Source organism: Pollachius pollachius (assembly GCF_949987615.1).
Source record: "Pollachius pollachius genome assembly, chromosome: 1".
NCBI lineage: Eukaryota > Metazoa > Chordata > Actinopteri > Gadiformes > Gadidae > Pollachius > Pollachius pollachius.
The window spans coordinates 23,759,825-23,779,248 of record NC_136934.1 but is presented as its reverse complement, the minus strand read 5'-3'; the positions used below and the strand labels follow the sequence as shown (position 1 = coordinate 23,779,248).

At 39.7% G+C, this 19,424-nt stretch overlaps 2 protein-coding genes across 3 annotated transcripts; one reads left to right on the top strand and one right to left on the bottom strand.

The window, feature by feature from the left end:
* Window positions 1–1,031: 1,031 nt before the first annotated feature.
* ptar1 (protein prenyltransferase alpha subunit repeat containing 1) lies at window positions 1,032–7,783 on the bottom strand. 2 transcript variants are annotated; one of them, XM_079733634.1, is made up of 7 exons: window positions 7,649–7,783; window positions 6,385–6,554; window positions 5,645–5,744; window positions 4,102–4,206; window positions 3,201–3,450; window positions 2,416–2,759; window positions 1,032–2,073 (listed from the first exon to the last, which is right to left on the bottom strand). In XM_079733634.1, exons 1-7 carry the CDS (start codon window positions 7,732–7,734, stop codon window positions 1,719–1,721), a joined length of 1,410 nt encoding a protein of 469 aa, XP_079589760.1. In that variant the 5' UTR covers window positions 7,735–7,783; the 3' UTR covers window positions 1,032–1,718. The 2 variants fall into 2 exon arrangements, with proteins under 2 accessions (XP_079589760.1, XP_079589761.1); XM_079733635.1 differs by having other exon boundaries at window positions 5,645–5,711.
* An 887-nt stretch (window positions 7,784–8,670) lies between these two features.
* Window positions 8,671–18,582, top strand: LOC307089795 (amyloid-beta A4 precursor protein-binding family A member 1-like; the record flags this gene model as incomplete). Its single annotated transcript, XM_079756225.1, has 11 exons — window positions 8,671–8,709; window positions 11,073–11,165; window positions 11,289–11,328; window positions 11,569–11,714; window positions 12,058–12,144; window positions 14,316–14,501; window positions 15,400–15,579; window positions 16,108–16,320; window positions 17,579–17,698; window positions 18,055–18,195; window positions 18,511–18,582. 11 exons carry the CDS (start codon window positions 8,671–8,673, stop codon window positions 18,580–18,582), a joined length of 1,317 nt encoding a protein of 438 aa, XP_079612351.1.
* Window positions 18,583–19,424: the final 842 nt, after the last annotated feature.

The window sequence follows — 19,424 nt, the reverse complement described above, 5'->3', positions numbered from 1 at the left end:
CAGCCACGGGCCTCACCGCACGTCTCTGGACAGGCCTGCTATTATAGTAGTACGATTTGCCAAAATGAGTAACATAGAAAGCAATTAATGGATTTTACAGCCTTCAATTCATGTTATTTGGGCCATGATTTGTGAATCCACAGTTAGGGTTAGGACAGGCTGACTAGCTGGCAGATTTGTGGCAGCCCTCCATATATTTGATAATTTTGGATGCTTCTTTAGTAATTATGAAACTTATCTTGTTTTAGAGCTTGTAATTTTTCTAACGTTATTTGCGGGTTCCGTTGACTCACTCAACATGAGTCCTCCTGAGGCCCCCTGGCGGCGAGGCCCGGGGCTGCAGCCCTTAAAGCCCATTTTCTTAATCCGGCCCTGGTCCTCCGTCGTGGTCCGGGCGCCCGGTTCCTTCTGTCAGTCTGTCTGTTACCGTTGTATCGTGTTTGATGTAGGGTATCCACGTGTTTTACAGCTTTCTGTAGAAGCATTTTGTCTTAACGCAGTTTTCTAACGGTGATGTTTTATAATAAGTTATGATTATTATAATTATATATAATATCTATATATTATTTATTATATAATTACTTATTTATTTTGACTGAGAGGGTTAGTTTTTCCGCTTGTGGTTATGGCTTGTGAATAAGTTACTCTTATTTTTTGACCACTACAGACCCAGTGCACGGTATTAAGCATTGTGTGATTATTTTGTTGTGTACGGTTGTTTATTTTCCCAGGTCCTCCATCGGAGCATGAAACCTGACACCCTGCTGGTGTCCAGATGGTGGACCTCGGTGTCAGACGAGTGGTGGACGCCAATACCTGACTCTGTTGGTTGGCCCGCTGTGGTATCTGTCCCCTGAGGTTCTGACAGGAGACTTCTACCCCAACTGAGTATCCTCAATGGAAGGCACTGCTCCAGACACAAATCTAAGCATGCATGTTTTTTTTAAAAAAGAGTATGCCATGCCTTTATTGCAGAGTACAATCTTTTACTTTTGATTTCCGGTGTCATGATGTGTGGGCCATTGGGTGCACAATCGGCCAAGTCCACATCGTTCATTACAGGCTTCACATTCTTTTATACAACTACTGTATATAGGCTACATTTGGAAAAGGGTATTTCCCCTTAGGTTCCCCTGTACTGAGCTCATTTGATTCTTCATAAACTCACACCCTTTTACTCATAGTACGGTCGCATTAAGTTCCTTTACCCCAATGAGAACCATTTCATTTATATTTTTATTATCATCACATGGAATATTGACAGTATGAGCTTTTTAAACAGAAGACACATACTTTATTCATCCATGGGAGGAACTTTCTCACGTGAACCAATATTGTTGTGTTTAAAAACTGGTTGTGTCATATTGTAACATAGGACTCCTGACAAGTGATGAATAGTTTTGCATAGCTCCACCAATGTGGCATTATTGGTTATACTAAGTTCCTAGTGCAGACCCAGAGCTAAAACCAACAACCCGGCATTTAGTTGGAAGTGGCAAACACATGATAAAGCATGACCATAGGTTCCAGTACGGTATGATGGTGGGAAAGTGACAGGCACCTTCGACTAGAAATATTAAAGAAAATACCTATTTAGGGTCATCCCTTTATTTATCATATGGAAAGAGGGAAGCACCAAAGTATAGCGTACATTTAATCTGTGTCTAAAGATATATCTTAAAGAACCTGGAGGGGTCGGTGTTAAGTGTTTTTCAAGACTACTGACGACTGATAGTACCCAACCACTTCCTGTATGCGAGGGCAAAGCGTCTCTGCTCCGAGTGGCCACAGTCATCAAGTAGATTGGAAACAAAGCTGTGCTCAGCGGTGAGGGCCAGGGAGCCGGACATCAGAGGACCTCCCTTGAGTTGCTTGGCATTGCGTGGGTCTGGTGGCACGTCTACCTCCATGGCATCACCACACGGCAGTCCGTTGATGCTCCCTTCAACGCTGCTGAACGCCTGTCCATTATCCTTCGAAATACTCAAATGTAACCCATTGCCTTCATTGGTGTTGCAGGGGAAATGTGGATGGTCCCGTCTCCATTGGTGCCACAAAAAGACCACCTGCCTCCTGAGGTGAAGAAACGTCAAATATTATCACAATGTCAAACACATCAGAACGGCTAGGCCATGGAGATTCTTAGGAGGGAATATTATTACACATACATTTAGAGCATTTAGCAGACACTTTTATCCAAAGCGACTTACAATAATTGCATTTGTCAGAAGAAGGAGAAAATATACGGCTGTCGGTACGGTAAGGATGTTCATAGAACCAGTGTTGTTAGTGCCAAGCACTAACAATTGCTAGGTTAACCCATTCCCCGTAAACAACAAGATAGCTAGAAGACGATGCTAGAATATATCAATGTATTCTGAATGGAACCCTGCTCTCTTGCATGAGCGTTCGTACCTGTGACACCAAAGAGCCTCATGGCCGGGGTAGGAGTGGATGAGCTCTGAACAGAACTCCATCTCCAGGTCGTACAGCTGTACTATCGTCCCGATGCCTAGCTGCCTCTCTTTACTGGATGGGTCCAACCCGGATGCCGCCCTGGTTGCCGTGAGGCGGGCACTCGGGCTGGTCGTTGTAGTGCCTTGTTGATGGAGAGTGGCAGCTGTGGTGGACATGTGGGGGGCTTTGCAGAGCTCCGTTAAAAGTGCCTGAAGCAGGAACTGCCGATAGTGGAAGCCGCTGTGGTCTGAGACGTGCATAGAAACCCATCGGCGCATGGAGGAGAACTCCTCGAGGAAAACCTGGTGGAAGTGGGGAAAGAAAAGAGATGGATAATCTTTACTTATGCCCAACGCTACATTTTCTTGATGTAACCAGCTTTATTTTTCGTTTTAACAGATTTCAAAAAGGAAGTTTTGTGTATTTATATATTAGGGGTCTATGTTAATCTAGGGGACCTTTTCCATATATAGGGTGGGGTGTGCCTTGTAACCACTCTGAAGGTCGTCAAGCTCGGTGCGGCTCGGAACAGATCGGTACGTTTAAACTGGTAAAGCATACCAGGGCGGCATGATTTGAACCGGTGTGGCAAAACAGGCCAATGGAAAAGGGCCATTGGATAAGCAACGTATACTACACTTGATATCCTTCATTTTACTTTCTACTATATATATTAATTAAATTGATAACCAAAATCAGAAATTGTACTTCATTATTTAAAAAGGAAAGAAAGCGCCATGTACCTCAACATTGTCCTTTGCCATGTGCTGCAGCACCCAGATACGATGGGACCAGGCATTATAATTGCTCGGGTAGCGGCCGGCTGCCTCAGAACACACGCTCATCTCTTGGTGAAGGAGTTTTGCTTGATGCGTGCAAAGGTTTTGGCTGCTTCCCATGGCTTCAGTATGGCACAGGTAGCCCTCACACTGCTCCTTCCTACAGCCCTTCTGTGCACAACACTGCTGAAGGACCTGCAGAATCACCCAGCGTCTGAAAAGGAAGATTGGGCTCAAATGTTAGAATGAATTAAAGTTTTTTTTTTTATTATCCCTAATGCCGATTCAATGTTACCAATTGCTGTTACCAATGGTTACCAATGGCTACCAATGGCTGCTTAAAACCAATTAAAGTCACTGGTACGTGCTTATAGTGCTGCCAATGGCTACAGCCCATCCTACTATCTACATCATGGCGAAACCATAAACCCAGGCCTGTCCAGCACGTCACTCAATGACTGCAGAATAGGTCACTACTTCCTAACTACTAGAGCACCCCACTGGCAGTAAAAGTAAATCTTGATTGTTTGCCGTCCTGGCTCCACAATGGTGGAACGAATGCTCCCTACACATCTTTCACTAATGACAATAAAACACTTATTCTATCTTTCCATATGATTGCACTTAAATAAGCAATCTGCTTTAAGGACTTATATGCCCTTGCTATTTTTAGGTTGCATCTTCATTTTTGACTGCACTTATTGAACGATTTTTTGGACAAAAGCATCAGCTAAATAAATGTAATGCAATTCAGTGCACGGAAAAACTGAAATGTAGCCTGTTTATGTGAAAAACTGGCATTTGAAAGAGACACATTTTTGTATTGTACAACCTTCCACTATATTTTGATTGTGTTCCGTCATACCTGTGAATCCATGTCTCTGGGCTCTTTGGAAACCTTGTAAGGGCAAGCTTGCCAAGGTAGAGGTCCTTCTCTGGGTTAAGTACACCACATTGGAGCAGCTCCTTTCTGCAACACCCAAGGCATCATTAATTGAATACCATGTACTGCTTGGAAATATATTCTCACTATATTCAAAAACAAGGGTTAGGCACAGTAAACCCTTTCAGTTGTTTGATAAAATGTATATAGAACAACGTTTTTATACATTCTTGTGAAATGGTTCTCAACAAAGAATCAATTCCCTGAACCACTAGGTGCAAGTATGTGTTAGCGCGATATTGAAATGTTACAGCAAGGTTAGAGAATTGGAGGCTCTGGTTCAGAAGTTTTTGGGGCTCTGTGAATTGTTTGGCTTCCCTTATTTATTATCCAGTTTGGCAGAGGTGCAGTTTGTACATTTTTAAACAGATTCAGTAGCATAAATTCCTTCTATTTGAGGGACATTATCTCTCCAGATTTGGGTTGAAGTTTATTTCTGGCGAAAATTGAAGCCAGGGTCTTTTTCGGCATGTAGACCCATAAAATAAGCCCTCCAGACACTTTTTTTCTTTGATTATCGAGTATAGAGCTTGCCCGGAGCATCGTAACAGCCTAAATTGCTTCAATGATATGGCTAGGGGCAGTGTGAACAAGCTACCGTAAATACACGGCTCTCAAGTCTCACGCATTCGGCATGAGACACACGCAATTTAACCCATGCACACACTCACACTATGAAATTACCAGTATAGCGCCCTCCAATTTGCGCCGCTATTTAACAGTGGAACAGGTAGGAATCAAATGGGTTCCCCGTACTTAGGGTAACCAGACGTCCTCTATTGCCCGGACATGCCCTCTTTTTGAGACACTTGCCCGGACACAAGAAATGTGTCCGGGCAGAATTTCAAAATCGTCCTGGATTTTATTACAAAACCTCATACATGTTCACATTGAATTTGCGTTGCGTTTCTCTGGGTCGTTCACAAACTAGTTAGGCTACACCCGACTCGAATCGACTTGTGTGGACTTCCAGGAAACATGGACCTACCGGTAAGGCACAGAAATGTAAAACTCTTTTTTTAATAAACTCCCGATACGTTAACTAAGTTGTTGATGCTTTGTTTTAAGTGTAGGGACTCTAGTCATGCTGCTGCAGAGGTTTGGTGCTATTTTGAGCAATATTAGTGGTTAAAAAATGCAGATTTGGAAGTATTCACACTGCCCCTAGCCAGAAACATGGAAGCCATTTTGTCTGTTACGATGCTCCGGGCAAGCTCTATACTCGATTATCAACGAAAAAAAGTGTCTGGACGGCTTATTTTATAGGTCTTCATGCCGAAAAAGACCCTGGGTTAAATTTCTGCTGGAATTACACTTTAAGGTTGAAATAAAATTAGTTATTTCTGATTTGTTTTTACTGTTTTCAGGCCTAAAATTATCTGTTTTGGCGATAATAAAGAACAAACCAATGACAAGTTCCAGTGTGCATTTTACACTTAATATGCGGGCAACTGGTCATTCATACCTGATATTCCAAGCAGTTGTAAAATCTGGGTTGAGTAACAGAAGTGTAACAGTGACATCCACGAGGGCTGGGGAGGGAAAACAAAAACGGATTGTTTTTGCTTATAGCAAACGGTATGTCAGTTAGAGGCTGATTTTTTTAATCTTAAAAATCATAACAATTCAAATTTAGTGTTCAAACTGTTTTCAACAACCTTCTAGTAACTATTTTGTTTTATAATAATCTATAAAATAACCTCGCACAGATCAAAAAAACACAATGTAAATAAAAAAAATGCAGGCGCTGATGCTTGAAACAATGCATAATCAGCAACAATAAACTACTAAAAACAATGAGAGAATAATGGACGCTGAACAGACAGCCAGCTAGGCCCACACTAGAAAATACTTCTTGGGACGCCTTTGGATGATCTTTCAGGATCTAATTATAGCATCTACCTTCCTTAATTGCTTTATTTACTCAGTTAGTTGGAATGAATAGTAAAACTGGGGTTTGAATGCCAAATTGGCATCGTTTCGATAAATAAGATGCATGCTGGAATGCAAGAACATTGGCAGACAATTTCAGACTTTAGGTTGTCTATTACATAAATAAGTGATTTAAAAAAACGATAAAAGGACAATTTTTGTCTCGCTCAATTAAGCTACTTTAGATGATTTGTGTCCGACAGAAACCCGACTGCCATAATAAACTGACTGCCAAGTATTTGACTTGTAACTAGTTTGTGTAATTGTATTTACCTTCTCTATCCAGATAGTTCTTGCGCTGTCGGTAGAGAAGCAGTTTTCTGTGAAGGGAAGGGAGCAGGAACTTCACACACCAACTCTCCAAGCCCAGCTTGGTCTCAATCAACACAATAGGGCTGCGGTTGTAGCGTGGTTCTGGACAAGGAATGATGCCGATTTCATCACTGAAGGGAATTCAGACAGAAAGTAAATGGATCAACAGATATAGGGATACAAATATACATGTTGCGGTTCCATTCACCAATTGGTCTACTTTCATATCTTCTGATAGGCTCTACATCAAAAGAAAAAAAAATGAGTATAAGAACACAGATCACAAATTTTGCGAGAAAGAATTGAGAGTAATTGTTTCAGAATTGTGCAGCCCTAATTGACCTGATACATTGAATAATATCGAAAACAGTTACAAAGTAAAGACTGCATTGGCCGTAACATTGTAACACCGTAGTTGTATTGCTTTGCCCTGTAGATAAAAAATATGACACCATGTTTAAAACATGCCAACAGTTGAAATGTTGGCATTTCAAATCATTGAAATGGTCAAATAGTGACGTTCTTTCTACAATAACGTACACGTTGCGTGTACGACGACACGTCAGATAATCCTTATCAAGGCGATTAGAAACATATGAAGGTGACGATGGGAGCAAACTAAACGAATTACAAATCTCCTTATTACTTCTCAGAGCAGGTGTTTTCTCTGCTGCAGTACTGAAGCAGACCAACCTGCAGTCACGTTATAAAGCCCTGGGCGAATAAAGACAACAGATGACATGCTACAACTTATCTACCATCATAATGAGAGGAACATGCAGACTAATTTTGCTCTGGAATAAGAAAAATACGACTACATTGAAACCGTTGAAGCTACATTGAAGAGGTTAAATAATCGACCTCGACCCTAATTTTATTAAATGGCAAGTTGTCACCAGGTATTTAAGTCAGTCGCAGACTGAATGCACCGTCTTATGCATGGTGTCATCTAAAAAAAGTGTATTCTCCGATGCTATGAGTCGGACTATTGGACTAACGCAGGGATAATGACGATGTGTGGATCTGCAACCAGTCAGGGAACACTGTCTTAATGGTCTGAAACCAGTGAGGGACTGCTGTCTACATGGTCTAGGTCGATGTTTGAACATAAGATCCACTCAGGTGTGTGCAGGTGACTGGTCTACATCTTGCATGCGTTAATGTGCTACTTGGTGCTCGACCACATCATTTAGTTATAATACCTTCAACGGTGTATGGTACTTACATATTTGGGTTTTTCTTAAATGCATTTGAGATATCCCTTACAACTCTTTGAACCAGGACAGCAACCTCTTTTTCAAATTCAGCCATTATTTATCTCTCCAGTTATCCTTTCCTCCTCCTCGACTTCTTCATCTTCTTTGGATGCTCAGATGGATTGAAAACGAACACAAGGTACATCACTGCCACCTACTGTGTGGGAGGGGGTGTACCGTTTAATAAAGCCACACACACACACACACACACACACACACACACACACACACACACACACACACACACACACACACACACACACACACTGACTAAATGTGCGCAAACCCCTTACAGAAGACTTACAGTTCTTCAACATGTAAAGCTTATTACATGAGTCATTTGGTGCAACCTTTTTCTGCTTCAACTTGGTTGGTCCAGTTGGTAAATCCTTGCCATGGCTGGAAAGCATGACCGATCATTAACACCTTCAGCAACATCTACCACTACTACTACTATTACTAATACAACATGGACCATAATGGAAATAACTCCTGTTTGTGTTATCCTTGGTGCTCCATTAATTGAGAATTTACATTTCAACCATGCAATTGTCAAATAAACTCAATTAAAACTAGTGATATAATTGTATTAAATCGTATCCCTCCATCCAAGTTATACACCAGCAGCACGGTAGAGAGGGCATGTCAGACTAAAGAGAGAAGTTGGACCATATTGAATGGCTGTATGCATATAACAGAGGCCAATATCAAGATTCCTCTTAATAAGTAACTAACTACTCACAATGCTGCATTCAAAAGAAGTGTGCATTCAAAAGAAGGACAATGTACAATGCAGAATGTGACTAGAGGACTTATTTTAGACCATTCTCTCAGGCAAGGGCCTCACCTTTAACATGAAATTGCCACAAAAAGGTCAAAAGAACCTGACCATATTCATGTATATAGGAAATAATATCCAGAAAGTCAAAGGAATAAAGCGTGACCCATCATGCACCTAAACTATCCTATCTTTGCAACGATTCAAAGAGACATGACTGCCAAAGTCAAACATAAGCTTCAACAGAAACATGTACACTTGATGTAGTGACCAGATTATTGATTACTATACTGGTGAAATACTTTTTAATGTTTTGAATCCAGAAAGAGAATCAATTTCTGGGCTGGCTTCAACACCTTAAACCCACATCATTTTGTGGACATTGTTCAAACATTACATATCCAGCCACAAATCATGTGATTAAAAATAAAAAGTTCACACCAAAGAAATACCCAAGCAACCGGAAAACTCAAATTCATTTGAATACAAAATGGCCATGTCATCCATGACAGCATATTCAACATTTAGAGGTTTTAAGTTTGCACTGTTTAGAGTACTTACAATACAATGATATGTTTCATTATTATTTATTTCAGTATTTGTCCTTATTTAAATTATATGTTGGAATAGCCGGTAAATCCAATAGTTTTCCATGACATTCAAGTGTAAAATACCCTTCTTCTCAAAAGCACGGTTTAGTGCTATATACTTTGTGTATTCTTTCGCACAACACAACAAAATGTTAGAGCAGAATATTCTGGATTGTTTAATGGAAGTAAAAGCCAACTAGGTGAACCCTTTCATCAAATGTTTCGATTGGAATTAAAATGAATAGATCAATTGTATTTTCAGGGCCTTATTCATTATTTATTCAGCGTTAATGAGGGAAATCACACAAGAAGGGTGGTTCAATAATTTAAAGATGGACAAGACTCTAATTACTTGACCATAAGCTTATTGACAACACATGTTGTCATAACGGCATGTTATCAAGAGGCTTACAATTCTGTATACATTAACAATTGGATAACTTTGATAATTCCACTGTTAAAAGGAGATATGATATAGAAGGATTTAACTAAATATGTTTCCAGCAGCAGACACAGTTTGGTTACAGACACCACAATGAAGTCTGATACCTGTGTATGTCACCTGAGTAGACAGCCATCTCTCTACCTGTTTCAACCAGTGTTCAGCAATTGCTTCTGTTCTAACAACAGATGCTGTCTCGTCTCTAAGAACTTAAAAATAGTCACAACTGCCGATACTTTGGACTACAGAAACCGGTCTTTCCAAAGGAATGGAGAACTTTTGGATGTACCAGATGGACAAGCAAAATGAGCAGCAACTTACAAAAGAGCCAATTCATTTGGAACAGCACTGGCAAGATGAGGTTTGGACAATAATAATTTAATCAGTCAGTCTATATCATTATTTGAATTTGTGTCAACATCAAGAGGAATTATCCTTTGGGGTATTTGGCAATTTTCAAAGTTTTTTATGTGTTCAAATTGTAATGTTGAGAGGAGAGAACATTATCATAGAAACAGATTGGAGTGCAGGGGAGAAGGATTCAAAGGAATTAATGGAAGATTGTGACTTTCGACTGACTAAGAAAATGGAATCTTAAAGGGGATGAGCACGATTTAAGAGCTGTATCGAGAGAGTCTTTTGCTAAAATGCCATAGCAATCTGTCGGGTATTCATGAGTGAAATGTTCTGGGAAATGTCTGTCCTGGTTGAATGTTTCCCGGCCTCTATCAGGCAATTTAGATTTTCAGACAGCTCCCTGCTTATTTCTGACCAATCAGTTGATCTCCTCCCTAATGGCTTTGAGGTATCCGTCTTGCCTGTCAATCACAAGTGCATAGAATGCAAAACTTCAAAGGCAAACGTAGGGAGAGAGTGGCGCTCACAGCACCTTTAAGTGAAATGAATGTGTATATACATTTGTTTAAAGTCTTCAGTTTCAAGGGTTTGTCTGGTGATAATGATTACCATAACATTGGAAGGACCACTGCAGTGGAGAACAAAGCTTATCGGTCACCTGGGACTTATTTTCCAGGGATGCGTCCTGTATCATGTGGCATGCCTGGCAACATGAGCTCACTCGCTCACATTTCTATTACACCATGTGACTGCAGCTCCATGAATGTGATCTAACAGCATGAAGGAGTCAATCTTGTGATCCTCCAAATTACTTTATATCTTCTCAACCTTTTGCATGAGTAAAACATCTCTATTAGTAGACTAAATAAATATTATTTAAAAGATATTTATCTATTGTCCTCTATTAGTAGACAGAGATATATCTATTGTCCTTTAATACTAGACTATTAAAAGAGATGTATGTATTGTCCTCAATAAGTGGACTATAAAATGAAATGTATCTATGGTCCTCTACTAGTAGTCTATTAAAAGAGATGTATATAATGTCCTCTAATAGTATACTTTAAAATATTTATATATTGTCCTATATTATAAGACTATAAAAAAGTATGTATCTATTTTCCTCTATTAGTAGATTATTAAATATATGTAAATATTGTCTGATACTAGTAGACATAAAAAGGGAGGTATCTTATATTTATTCAGTCTTTTCTCTCACCATACAGCCTCCAGGATCTATCTCAGCCTCTCCCTCCGAGGCTGAGTGCTCCAGTAAGCAACTCCTGCAGGACCCCGGCTTTGAGTCTCCTCCTAATGAGGTGTGTGTGTGTGTGTCCATGATGCCTGTGCATGGACTGCCTTCATTAGTTTTTGGGATTTACATAGACTTTTGAGAGGATCATGTGCACTTACCAGTATTGCCCTTCTGCTCTTCTATATAGACTAGGAGAAGCCTTGCATCATTTCCAAAATTTGTGGAAGGTGAGTGCTTTACCATCATTGGTTCTCAAACTGGCGCTATTTGCTGGTAGGAATTTCCCCCCAAAAAAACTAGTGTCAAGTTTATATCATGTCATTTTATATAGGCCTGTGTAAGGAACAAACCACAGAGGGCTGTCCCCCTAAATAGTATGTCTTGTCTTGTCTTTTTTGCAACCACCCAAACCATGCTTAATTTCAGTGTCTTGATTTTTCTCTCCTCCGTGTCATAACACCATGTAGTTCCAGGTCCGTGTGATCCAGACGACTTGATGAGCGGGGTTGTCTTTGCTGCAAACTACCTGGGATGCACACAGCTGCTTTCAGAGAAGACACCGTCCAAGAATATGCGGATGACACAGGCCCAGGAAGCCGTCAGGCGTGTTAAGGTGAAAGAACCAATTCATATATATACATATACATATATAATGATGGTAATTGTAGTATAAGTGAATTTTACATTTAGTATGGTTTAGTTTGAGGCGTGCCAAAACTTATTGGGGTGTCGATTGGTTTATTCCATCATCATGCCAAATTTTATTAAGTCATCTTGAATGAAAAACCTTGATCACTTGATCATTCCTCTGCATTCAATCAATTACACATTCTGCATTCAATCAATTAGTGTATGTTAGCGTGTCTGTGTTTGTGTTGTGTGTGTGTGTGTGTGTGTGTGTGTGTGTGTGTGTGTGTGTGTGTGTGTGTGTGTGTGTGTGCGTGTGTGTGTTACAGGCCCCTGAGAGTAGTTCTGAGGAAATGTCCGAGGTAGATCTCTTCATCTCTACACAGAGGATCAAAGTGCTCAGTGCGGACACACAGGTAGACTTTTTTAAATTTGTATCATATGGTATTCACCGAGTATCTCTAGATACCTTTGGTTATTGTTGTGCGATGCGTGAGGTGAATACCTTATGGGACTAGTTGCAATCCTAGTGATAATTTTAGGGGTCCTACGAAGTATTATCATTATTTTTAACCTGACTGTTTGGCTCCAAAAGTTATAAAAAAGGCTTATAGAATTCGTAGAATTAGTAAGGGAATCAAAAGATGGGCCAGAATAACACATAGGTGGCACTATAACAAGGCCTGGAAGTTCAGCAGTTCAACAGTCTGCCATTACCATTAGGACGGTTCAATATGCACATGCATGAAACTTGTTATACATGCACCATTTGTCGCAACCCATACGCTCGGACCACTTGGACTTAATGCAATGGCTACAACTTGACCAAACACCAACACCGAAAGTGATAAAAGCTGCAAACTCGTCACACATGTACTAGGTGACTGTGGGAGTACATGGTGTTAAGTTCATAGCAATAAGGCCATAGACGGCAGAGATATACATTTTAAAGAAACATATGAATCTCTCCAATGTAAACAGCTATAACATTGAGTCAAACACGTCGGCTCAGCTGTCGAATATAGATATATAGAGTAGATTCCATAGTACACACATGCCAAATTTTAAGTCTATATCTGAAAATTGGATGCATTTGTTTGAAGTTGCCTTTCTGAACTGCGTCCTTTCTCCAGGGCAGGCTGGTCCTTAAAGCGGTACACACGTCATTTCGCAAACGTCTGTTTTGACAATGGGTTTTGACAAAGCATGCTTTAGAAACATGGTTGGTGATTGTTTCAGTTTTAAAGCAAACTAATGCCAAATTACCACACCGACCAAGCTCACCATACCTCCACGTACGGAAGACTTATATTTCGCAAAATTTATTCTATTCTGCCCTTGGTAGTCTACATGTCCATGTAGTGTAGTGATATTGTTTCAGACTCATGACCATGGGTCGCTTGTTTAAGTCCAATCTCAACCAACCATTCTGTGACATGGCATATCAAATAATGTTTACCATCATGAATTTATCAGGCCACCACCATACTCGTCATACAGTAGGACCCCGTCATGGTTGCTTTAAACTATATTTATTATTATTTTATTTTAAATGCAGACAATATCATTTTTTCTAGACCGATAAGAATTTAAATAGTTAGTTGTATGAAGTGAGCGGTTCAGTTTGCTAGTGCCTATTGATTGACTGGTGACTGCATCATGCTCCATTGTACTATTTTAGATTATTAGTAAATAATACAGTGTAAATTCCAATAATACAGAGTCAATTCCAAATAAGTGTGGATATCAATTCAAACATATACAGAACTAATCCAATTGTAGACTATACAGCAATCAACAACTGAAGCAAATTGTGTCAAATAAAATGAACTGCTCGCTTATTCATTTATTTTAGTTGTGATAATTAAGGCAGGTGTTGTCGTCAGGCCCTAAAATGTTGGAGGGTTGAAGTACATTTATGTAAGGATTAAACCATGATGGGGTATCCTGTTATTGGACAATAATGTATGATGGGGTGGAGAGTGGCCGTGGCATAGCCTAGTTGCTTACCACCATTTCACCGCTTCAACCACTGTCACCAACAATGATTACATATTAGTTACTTTCATCCATAATATTATTAGCTCTATCAACTTAATCAGCTGAAATTAAAATATTCAAGCACTTTGAGCGTATGGTTTATGCGTTGTCAGGGAAACGTCTGGTCGACAAATGTGAAAATCTGTTTTGTCAAAATATAAATCAGGAATTGGGCTGTTTATTTAAAACATGGCAATTGAAAGTAAAAAAAACTAAATATATATATATATATATATATATATATATTTAGTTTAATCTCAATAATCAATTTATCACTCCTAGGAGCCACATGAGAGATTGAAGAGGTAGGTTTTTCAGCAGAGTCAGAGTATATATATATATATATACATACATTAAAACATTAAATGACAATGAAATTGTTGCTGATAATTATTCCTTTATAATAATAATACAATATGGATACATAACTTATTGTTGTTATATTTTGGAAATATGATCCCACCATTTCAGTAAAAAGGCCAAAACAAGCCTTTTAATCTAGACTACTCTGCACTAGCCAACATGTGGTTCTTTGTCTGCCTGCCAGGAGGTCATGATTGACCACCCCCTACAATCCATAACCTACATCACTGACATCGGGGACATTGTGGTTTTAATGGCGCGCCGTCGTGTGTCCAGACCAGACTCCCAGGACAATGTGGAGACCTCACCCAGTGACCAAAGCAACAGTCTCCAATACAAGATGATCTGCCATGTGTTTGAATCTGAGGACGTGAGTTTAACTTCCTATTCCTTCAAAAAAATATTGCATCTTTCCTCACTAAAGGGGAGCTGTCAAGCTTTACTATTCTTTAATATAAGTATTACATAATATAAATATGTTATGCAAGAGTAATGCTTCAAATGTTTATTGTAAAAGATTCATAGTCTGGAACAGAAACTATGCAGTATAGAAAACGTAGAATAGTTGGATGGAGAATGTAATTCCAGAATTTATTATGTAAATAGCCTGTTTTTTTACGTGACATACGTGATTTTCCAAACACAACATGCTTCAAGCAGTTATTAAGCAGTTCATTCAAGTCAAGTACATTTTATTTGTAGTAAGTCTCATAGGCCATATCCAGAGGCCTATTGGGCGTTTGGAAGGGGGGGGGGGGGGGGGACAGAATGATGGTCATATGGTGCAGGGTGGACAAGAAACATTTAGGGGACCTCTAATCTAGTACCTGTATTGGCAGCAACAGTTTGCTAGTGCTGGCAGAGCTGTAAAGAGAGCTGACATACACTCCTAGGAGCCACATAAGAGATTGAAGAGGTAGGTTTTTCAGCAGAGTCAGCATCACTGATTGCATTTCTCCCTTGTATCGGAAAGTAGACTGTGCTGGCACCCCTTTAAGGTGATTCATGCTATTGTAGTGTCTGAAGGTGGACGAGACAGCCGAGTGACCGAATCCAGATATCCAGCCCCGGATCAAAGTTATGTCGGCCAATCACGACACAGCGTTATTCATTACAATCTCCTGCCGCGGTTAAGCTTCCGAGGGGATATATTTTCATAAGCACTGGGTAGGGATTGGTTGAAATACTTTTGATCTGTCTTGAGGGACTAATGTCATTATGCATATAGTAGATTATGAGGATGATGCTAATTGCCACTTTATTATCAGGCCCAGTTCATAGCCCAGGCCATTGGACAGGCCTTTAGTGTGGCCTACCAGGAATTCTTGAGGGCTAATGGCATCAACCCAGAGGATCTGAGTCAGAAGGAGTACAGTAAGCTGCTTAAGACCAAGGACATGTACAACGATGACCTCATTCACTTTTCCAAGTCTGAGAACCGCAAAGATGTAAGTGTCTGAACTTCCTGCCTGGCGTAGCTTTGTATACCTGGTGTACCTGTTTGTATGTGTTAATATATATATATATATATAACAGACAGCAATAATTATCAGACTATGAATAAAGTTTTCCACTATGGATGCAATAACAGGATTGTGTGCTGAGAAAGTTTAATAAACTATAAAAAGTAATGTCCAACACGTTGTACAACAAAAACAGTGACCATGGTGATGAGCACAAAGATAACTCATTGCTATTGGCTAACTGACATATTTGCAGGCCAGAGTGGTTGAATTTTTCTTTTTTTTATTATCAAGACAACAATTTCTGTTTTTGCAAAACAAAAATACCCTAATGGCACCCTACACAAGTACATGCCACCGTAGTCTTAGGATAAGGAGCGGTGAGGGGCGGTATTCAGTTGGGGGCAATATGCAACCCCACCACTAATTAATTTGAATTAATTAATTATTTCACTTTTACAGTATTGCATGTAAGCAAAGGTATTCTGACCACTTGCTCTCTGTTCTCCCCAGGTATGTATAGAGAAAGCTAAGGGGGAGATACTGGGCGTGGTCATTGTAGAGAGTGGGTGGGGCTCCATCCTGCCCACCGTCATCATCGCTAACCTGTTGCATGCTGGGCCAGCAGAGAAGTCTGGTGCCATCAACATTGGAGACCAGCTTATGTCTGTCAATTCGACCAGTCTAGTGGGACTTCCCCTAGCCACCTGCCAGAGCATCATTAAGGTAGATAGATAGTATCATTAAGTGTAGACTAAAGCATCATTAAGGTATAGAATAGAGCATCATTAAGGTAAAGAGTACAACATCATTAAGGTATAGAGTTCAGCATCATTAAGATATAGAGTACAGCATCATTAAGGTATAGAATAGAGCATCATTAAGGCATAGAGTTCAGCATCATTAAGGTATAGAATAGAGCATCATTAAGGTATAGAGTACAGCATCATTACAGTATAGAATAGAGCATCATTAAGGTATAGAGTACAGCATCATTAAGGTATATAGTTCAGCATCATTAAGGTATAGAGTACAGCATCATTAAGGTATAGAATAGAGCATCATTAAGGCATAGAGTTCAGCATCATTAAGGTATAGAATAGAGCATCATTAAGGTATAGAGTACAGCATCATTAAGGTATAGAATAGAGCATCATTAAGGCATAGAGTTCAGCATCATTAAGGTATAGAATAGAGCATCATTAAGGTATAGAGTACAGTATCATTAATGTATAGAATAGAGCATCATTAAGGTATAGAGTTCAGCATCATTAAAGTATAGAGTACAGCATCATTAAGGTATAGAATCGAGCATCATTAAGATATAGAGTACAGCATCATTAAAGTATAGAGTACAGCCTCATTAAGATATAGAATGGAGCATCATTAAGGTATAGAGTAAAGCATCATTAAGGTATAGACTACAGCATAATTAAGGTATAGACTACAGAAACCTGAAACAAGGTATACCTCCACCCCTTGTACTTCTTGGCCTCCATCCCAGGCTTCCCCATGAGTTCTGAATTAACCATCTCTATCATCAAGTATGGCTTCTGGATCAGAGATTGGATTAGAACAGTAATACATCCAGACACCTGTGAGATTCTCTGTCAAATTACGTAATCTGACTTAACGAACGAATCAAACGGACGAATCAAACAAACAAATCGTGATGGTGAACGGAACTGAAAAAACTGATTCCCGGAAAAGAATAGTTTTGCCCATCCCTACATTTAACACATAGAGGGCTTTTAAATATATATTTTACATTTTATCCTACGTGTTAAAAACTCTGACTTGGACAACGGGTCAAAAACATTAACTTGGACAAGGATCAATCAATACTACTACTATGGAACCCGCTACATCACTTTTCATCTAAAATAAGTTATTGGTTTTTCCTTGAGGGTAAATGTTTTCTTAATAAAAAGAAACCATACCTTCAAATTTGAACTGTTTGACCAATTAGTTGTTTGCACTGCAGGGCTTAAAGAACGAGACCCGGGTGAAGATGAGCATTGTGAGCTGTCCCCCAGTGACCACGGTCCTCATCAGACGACCAGACCAGCGCTACCAGCTGGGATTTAGTGTCCAGAATGGCATTGTATGTAATATTGAAGCCAGTTCATTTAGCCTGTAATTCCACCTCATTTGATGTTGGTATAAGACTACTCCTAAGGTTGATTATACCTTTTTGAAGGTTTGTATATCATTACATAGAGACTGGTATTATTGATAGTATGATTGGTATTATTATTTCACGTTTAAGAAGACGCCATAAAGAGGTAGTTCACCAGGTTGAGTGCGTACCATTAAGGAATAGTCCTGATCGCCGCGACCCTGGTTCAATTCCTGCCCCTGGTCTCTTGCTGCATCTATCATAACCGAACCAGACAGGAGAATAATTCAGAGGTGTCAGTTAGCTGGTGTAATTCCTGAACACTGAACCTCTTGCTGCAGATCTGCAGTCTGATGCGGGGTGGCATCGCTGAGCGAGGGGGTGTGAGGGTCGGCCACCGCATCATTGATATAAACGGCCAGAGTGTCGTCACCACCTCCCAGAAGAAGATGATACACATTCTGTCCACCGCCGTGGGAGAGGTGAAGAGTTTCACATGCATTAGTGTTGAGTCAATCTTTGCAAAGGGACTCACCTGGCAGCAGTCGGCAGAGTAAAACACACACTTATATATATATATATTTATATATTATTACTAATATACTTTAATTTGTTTTAGAACAGAAGAGAAACTGTTTATTCATTTAAAGCAGAATTGTCTGTATAATAAACAAAAAAAAGAATGCAACTACATCACATGATCATGTTATCCATCACAACTAATGGGGATGGTTGCAATGTAAATGGATGAATATCAACTGCCCAGCACTTCAATCATCTTTTTATCATTTCTTTAGATCCACATGAAGACTATGCCTGCAGCTGTGTATCGCCTGCTGACTGCCCAGGAACAACCATTCTACATTTGACTGTTTGACACTATTTCGGATTTTAGGCAGTTTTTTTGTTTGACTTTGCGTTTCACTCAACCCACCAACAGACCTCCTAAACACATCACAACAAACGTGAAAGTTGAGAAAGTCGCAGAAAACATGCTAAATTATTCCATGGGTGGACCAGTACTAGTTATTTTAGTTTAAGTGATAAGCAGTTTAACGAGGCCAAGGCTGCAGCCTTGTTTGAGATCTACACATAACAATATTGCAAATTGACATATTCAAATACATTTGTTGTTAGCCCAATCAGAAAGTGTGCTGTGGAGTGTTCGTGTTATTTGGTGTGTACATTGTAACATGCGTGTGTTCACTCTGGTTTCAACGTGGTCCTATGCAAGGCCTGAGCCTTGAGTGTAGAAATGTGCCTATTATACTGAAACACTATTCTTTTCCAAAGCTTACCACACCTGATTGTACCTTTAAGTCAGAGATAGGAAGACACATTGGAGGCCATTTTAAGTTGAAGCAGAGATGGAAGATTGAATAATTGAAGGGAGGCAGATGCATCGTAATATAAGGAAGGCCACAACCAAGGCAAACATTGCTGCATCTATATATAGTTATCTATGCATTAAATCACCCTTATGTGACATTTCTCTGCACGTTTTTGCTTTTGTTCAAATGATTGTAAGTTAGCTAATGTCTAGAGAATAAAAGCAACCCATCCATGACTCCATCGACTCATGAATTATGCTCTCCAATTCAATCCTCTGGTTGAGTGGATAGTAGGCATTTAACATGTTTGTAGGCTCACTGAACAACCCTGATGTTGAGGTCCTTGGACAATAGACCGGGAACACATGCACATTAAAGGG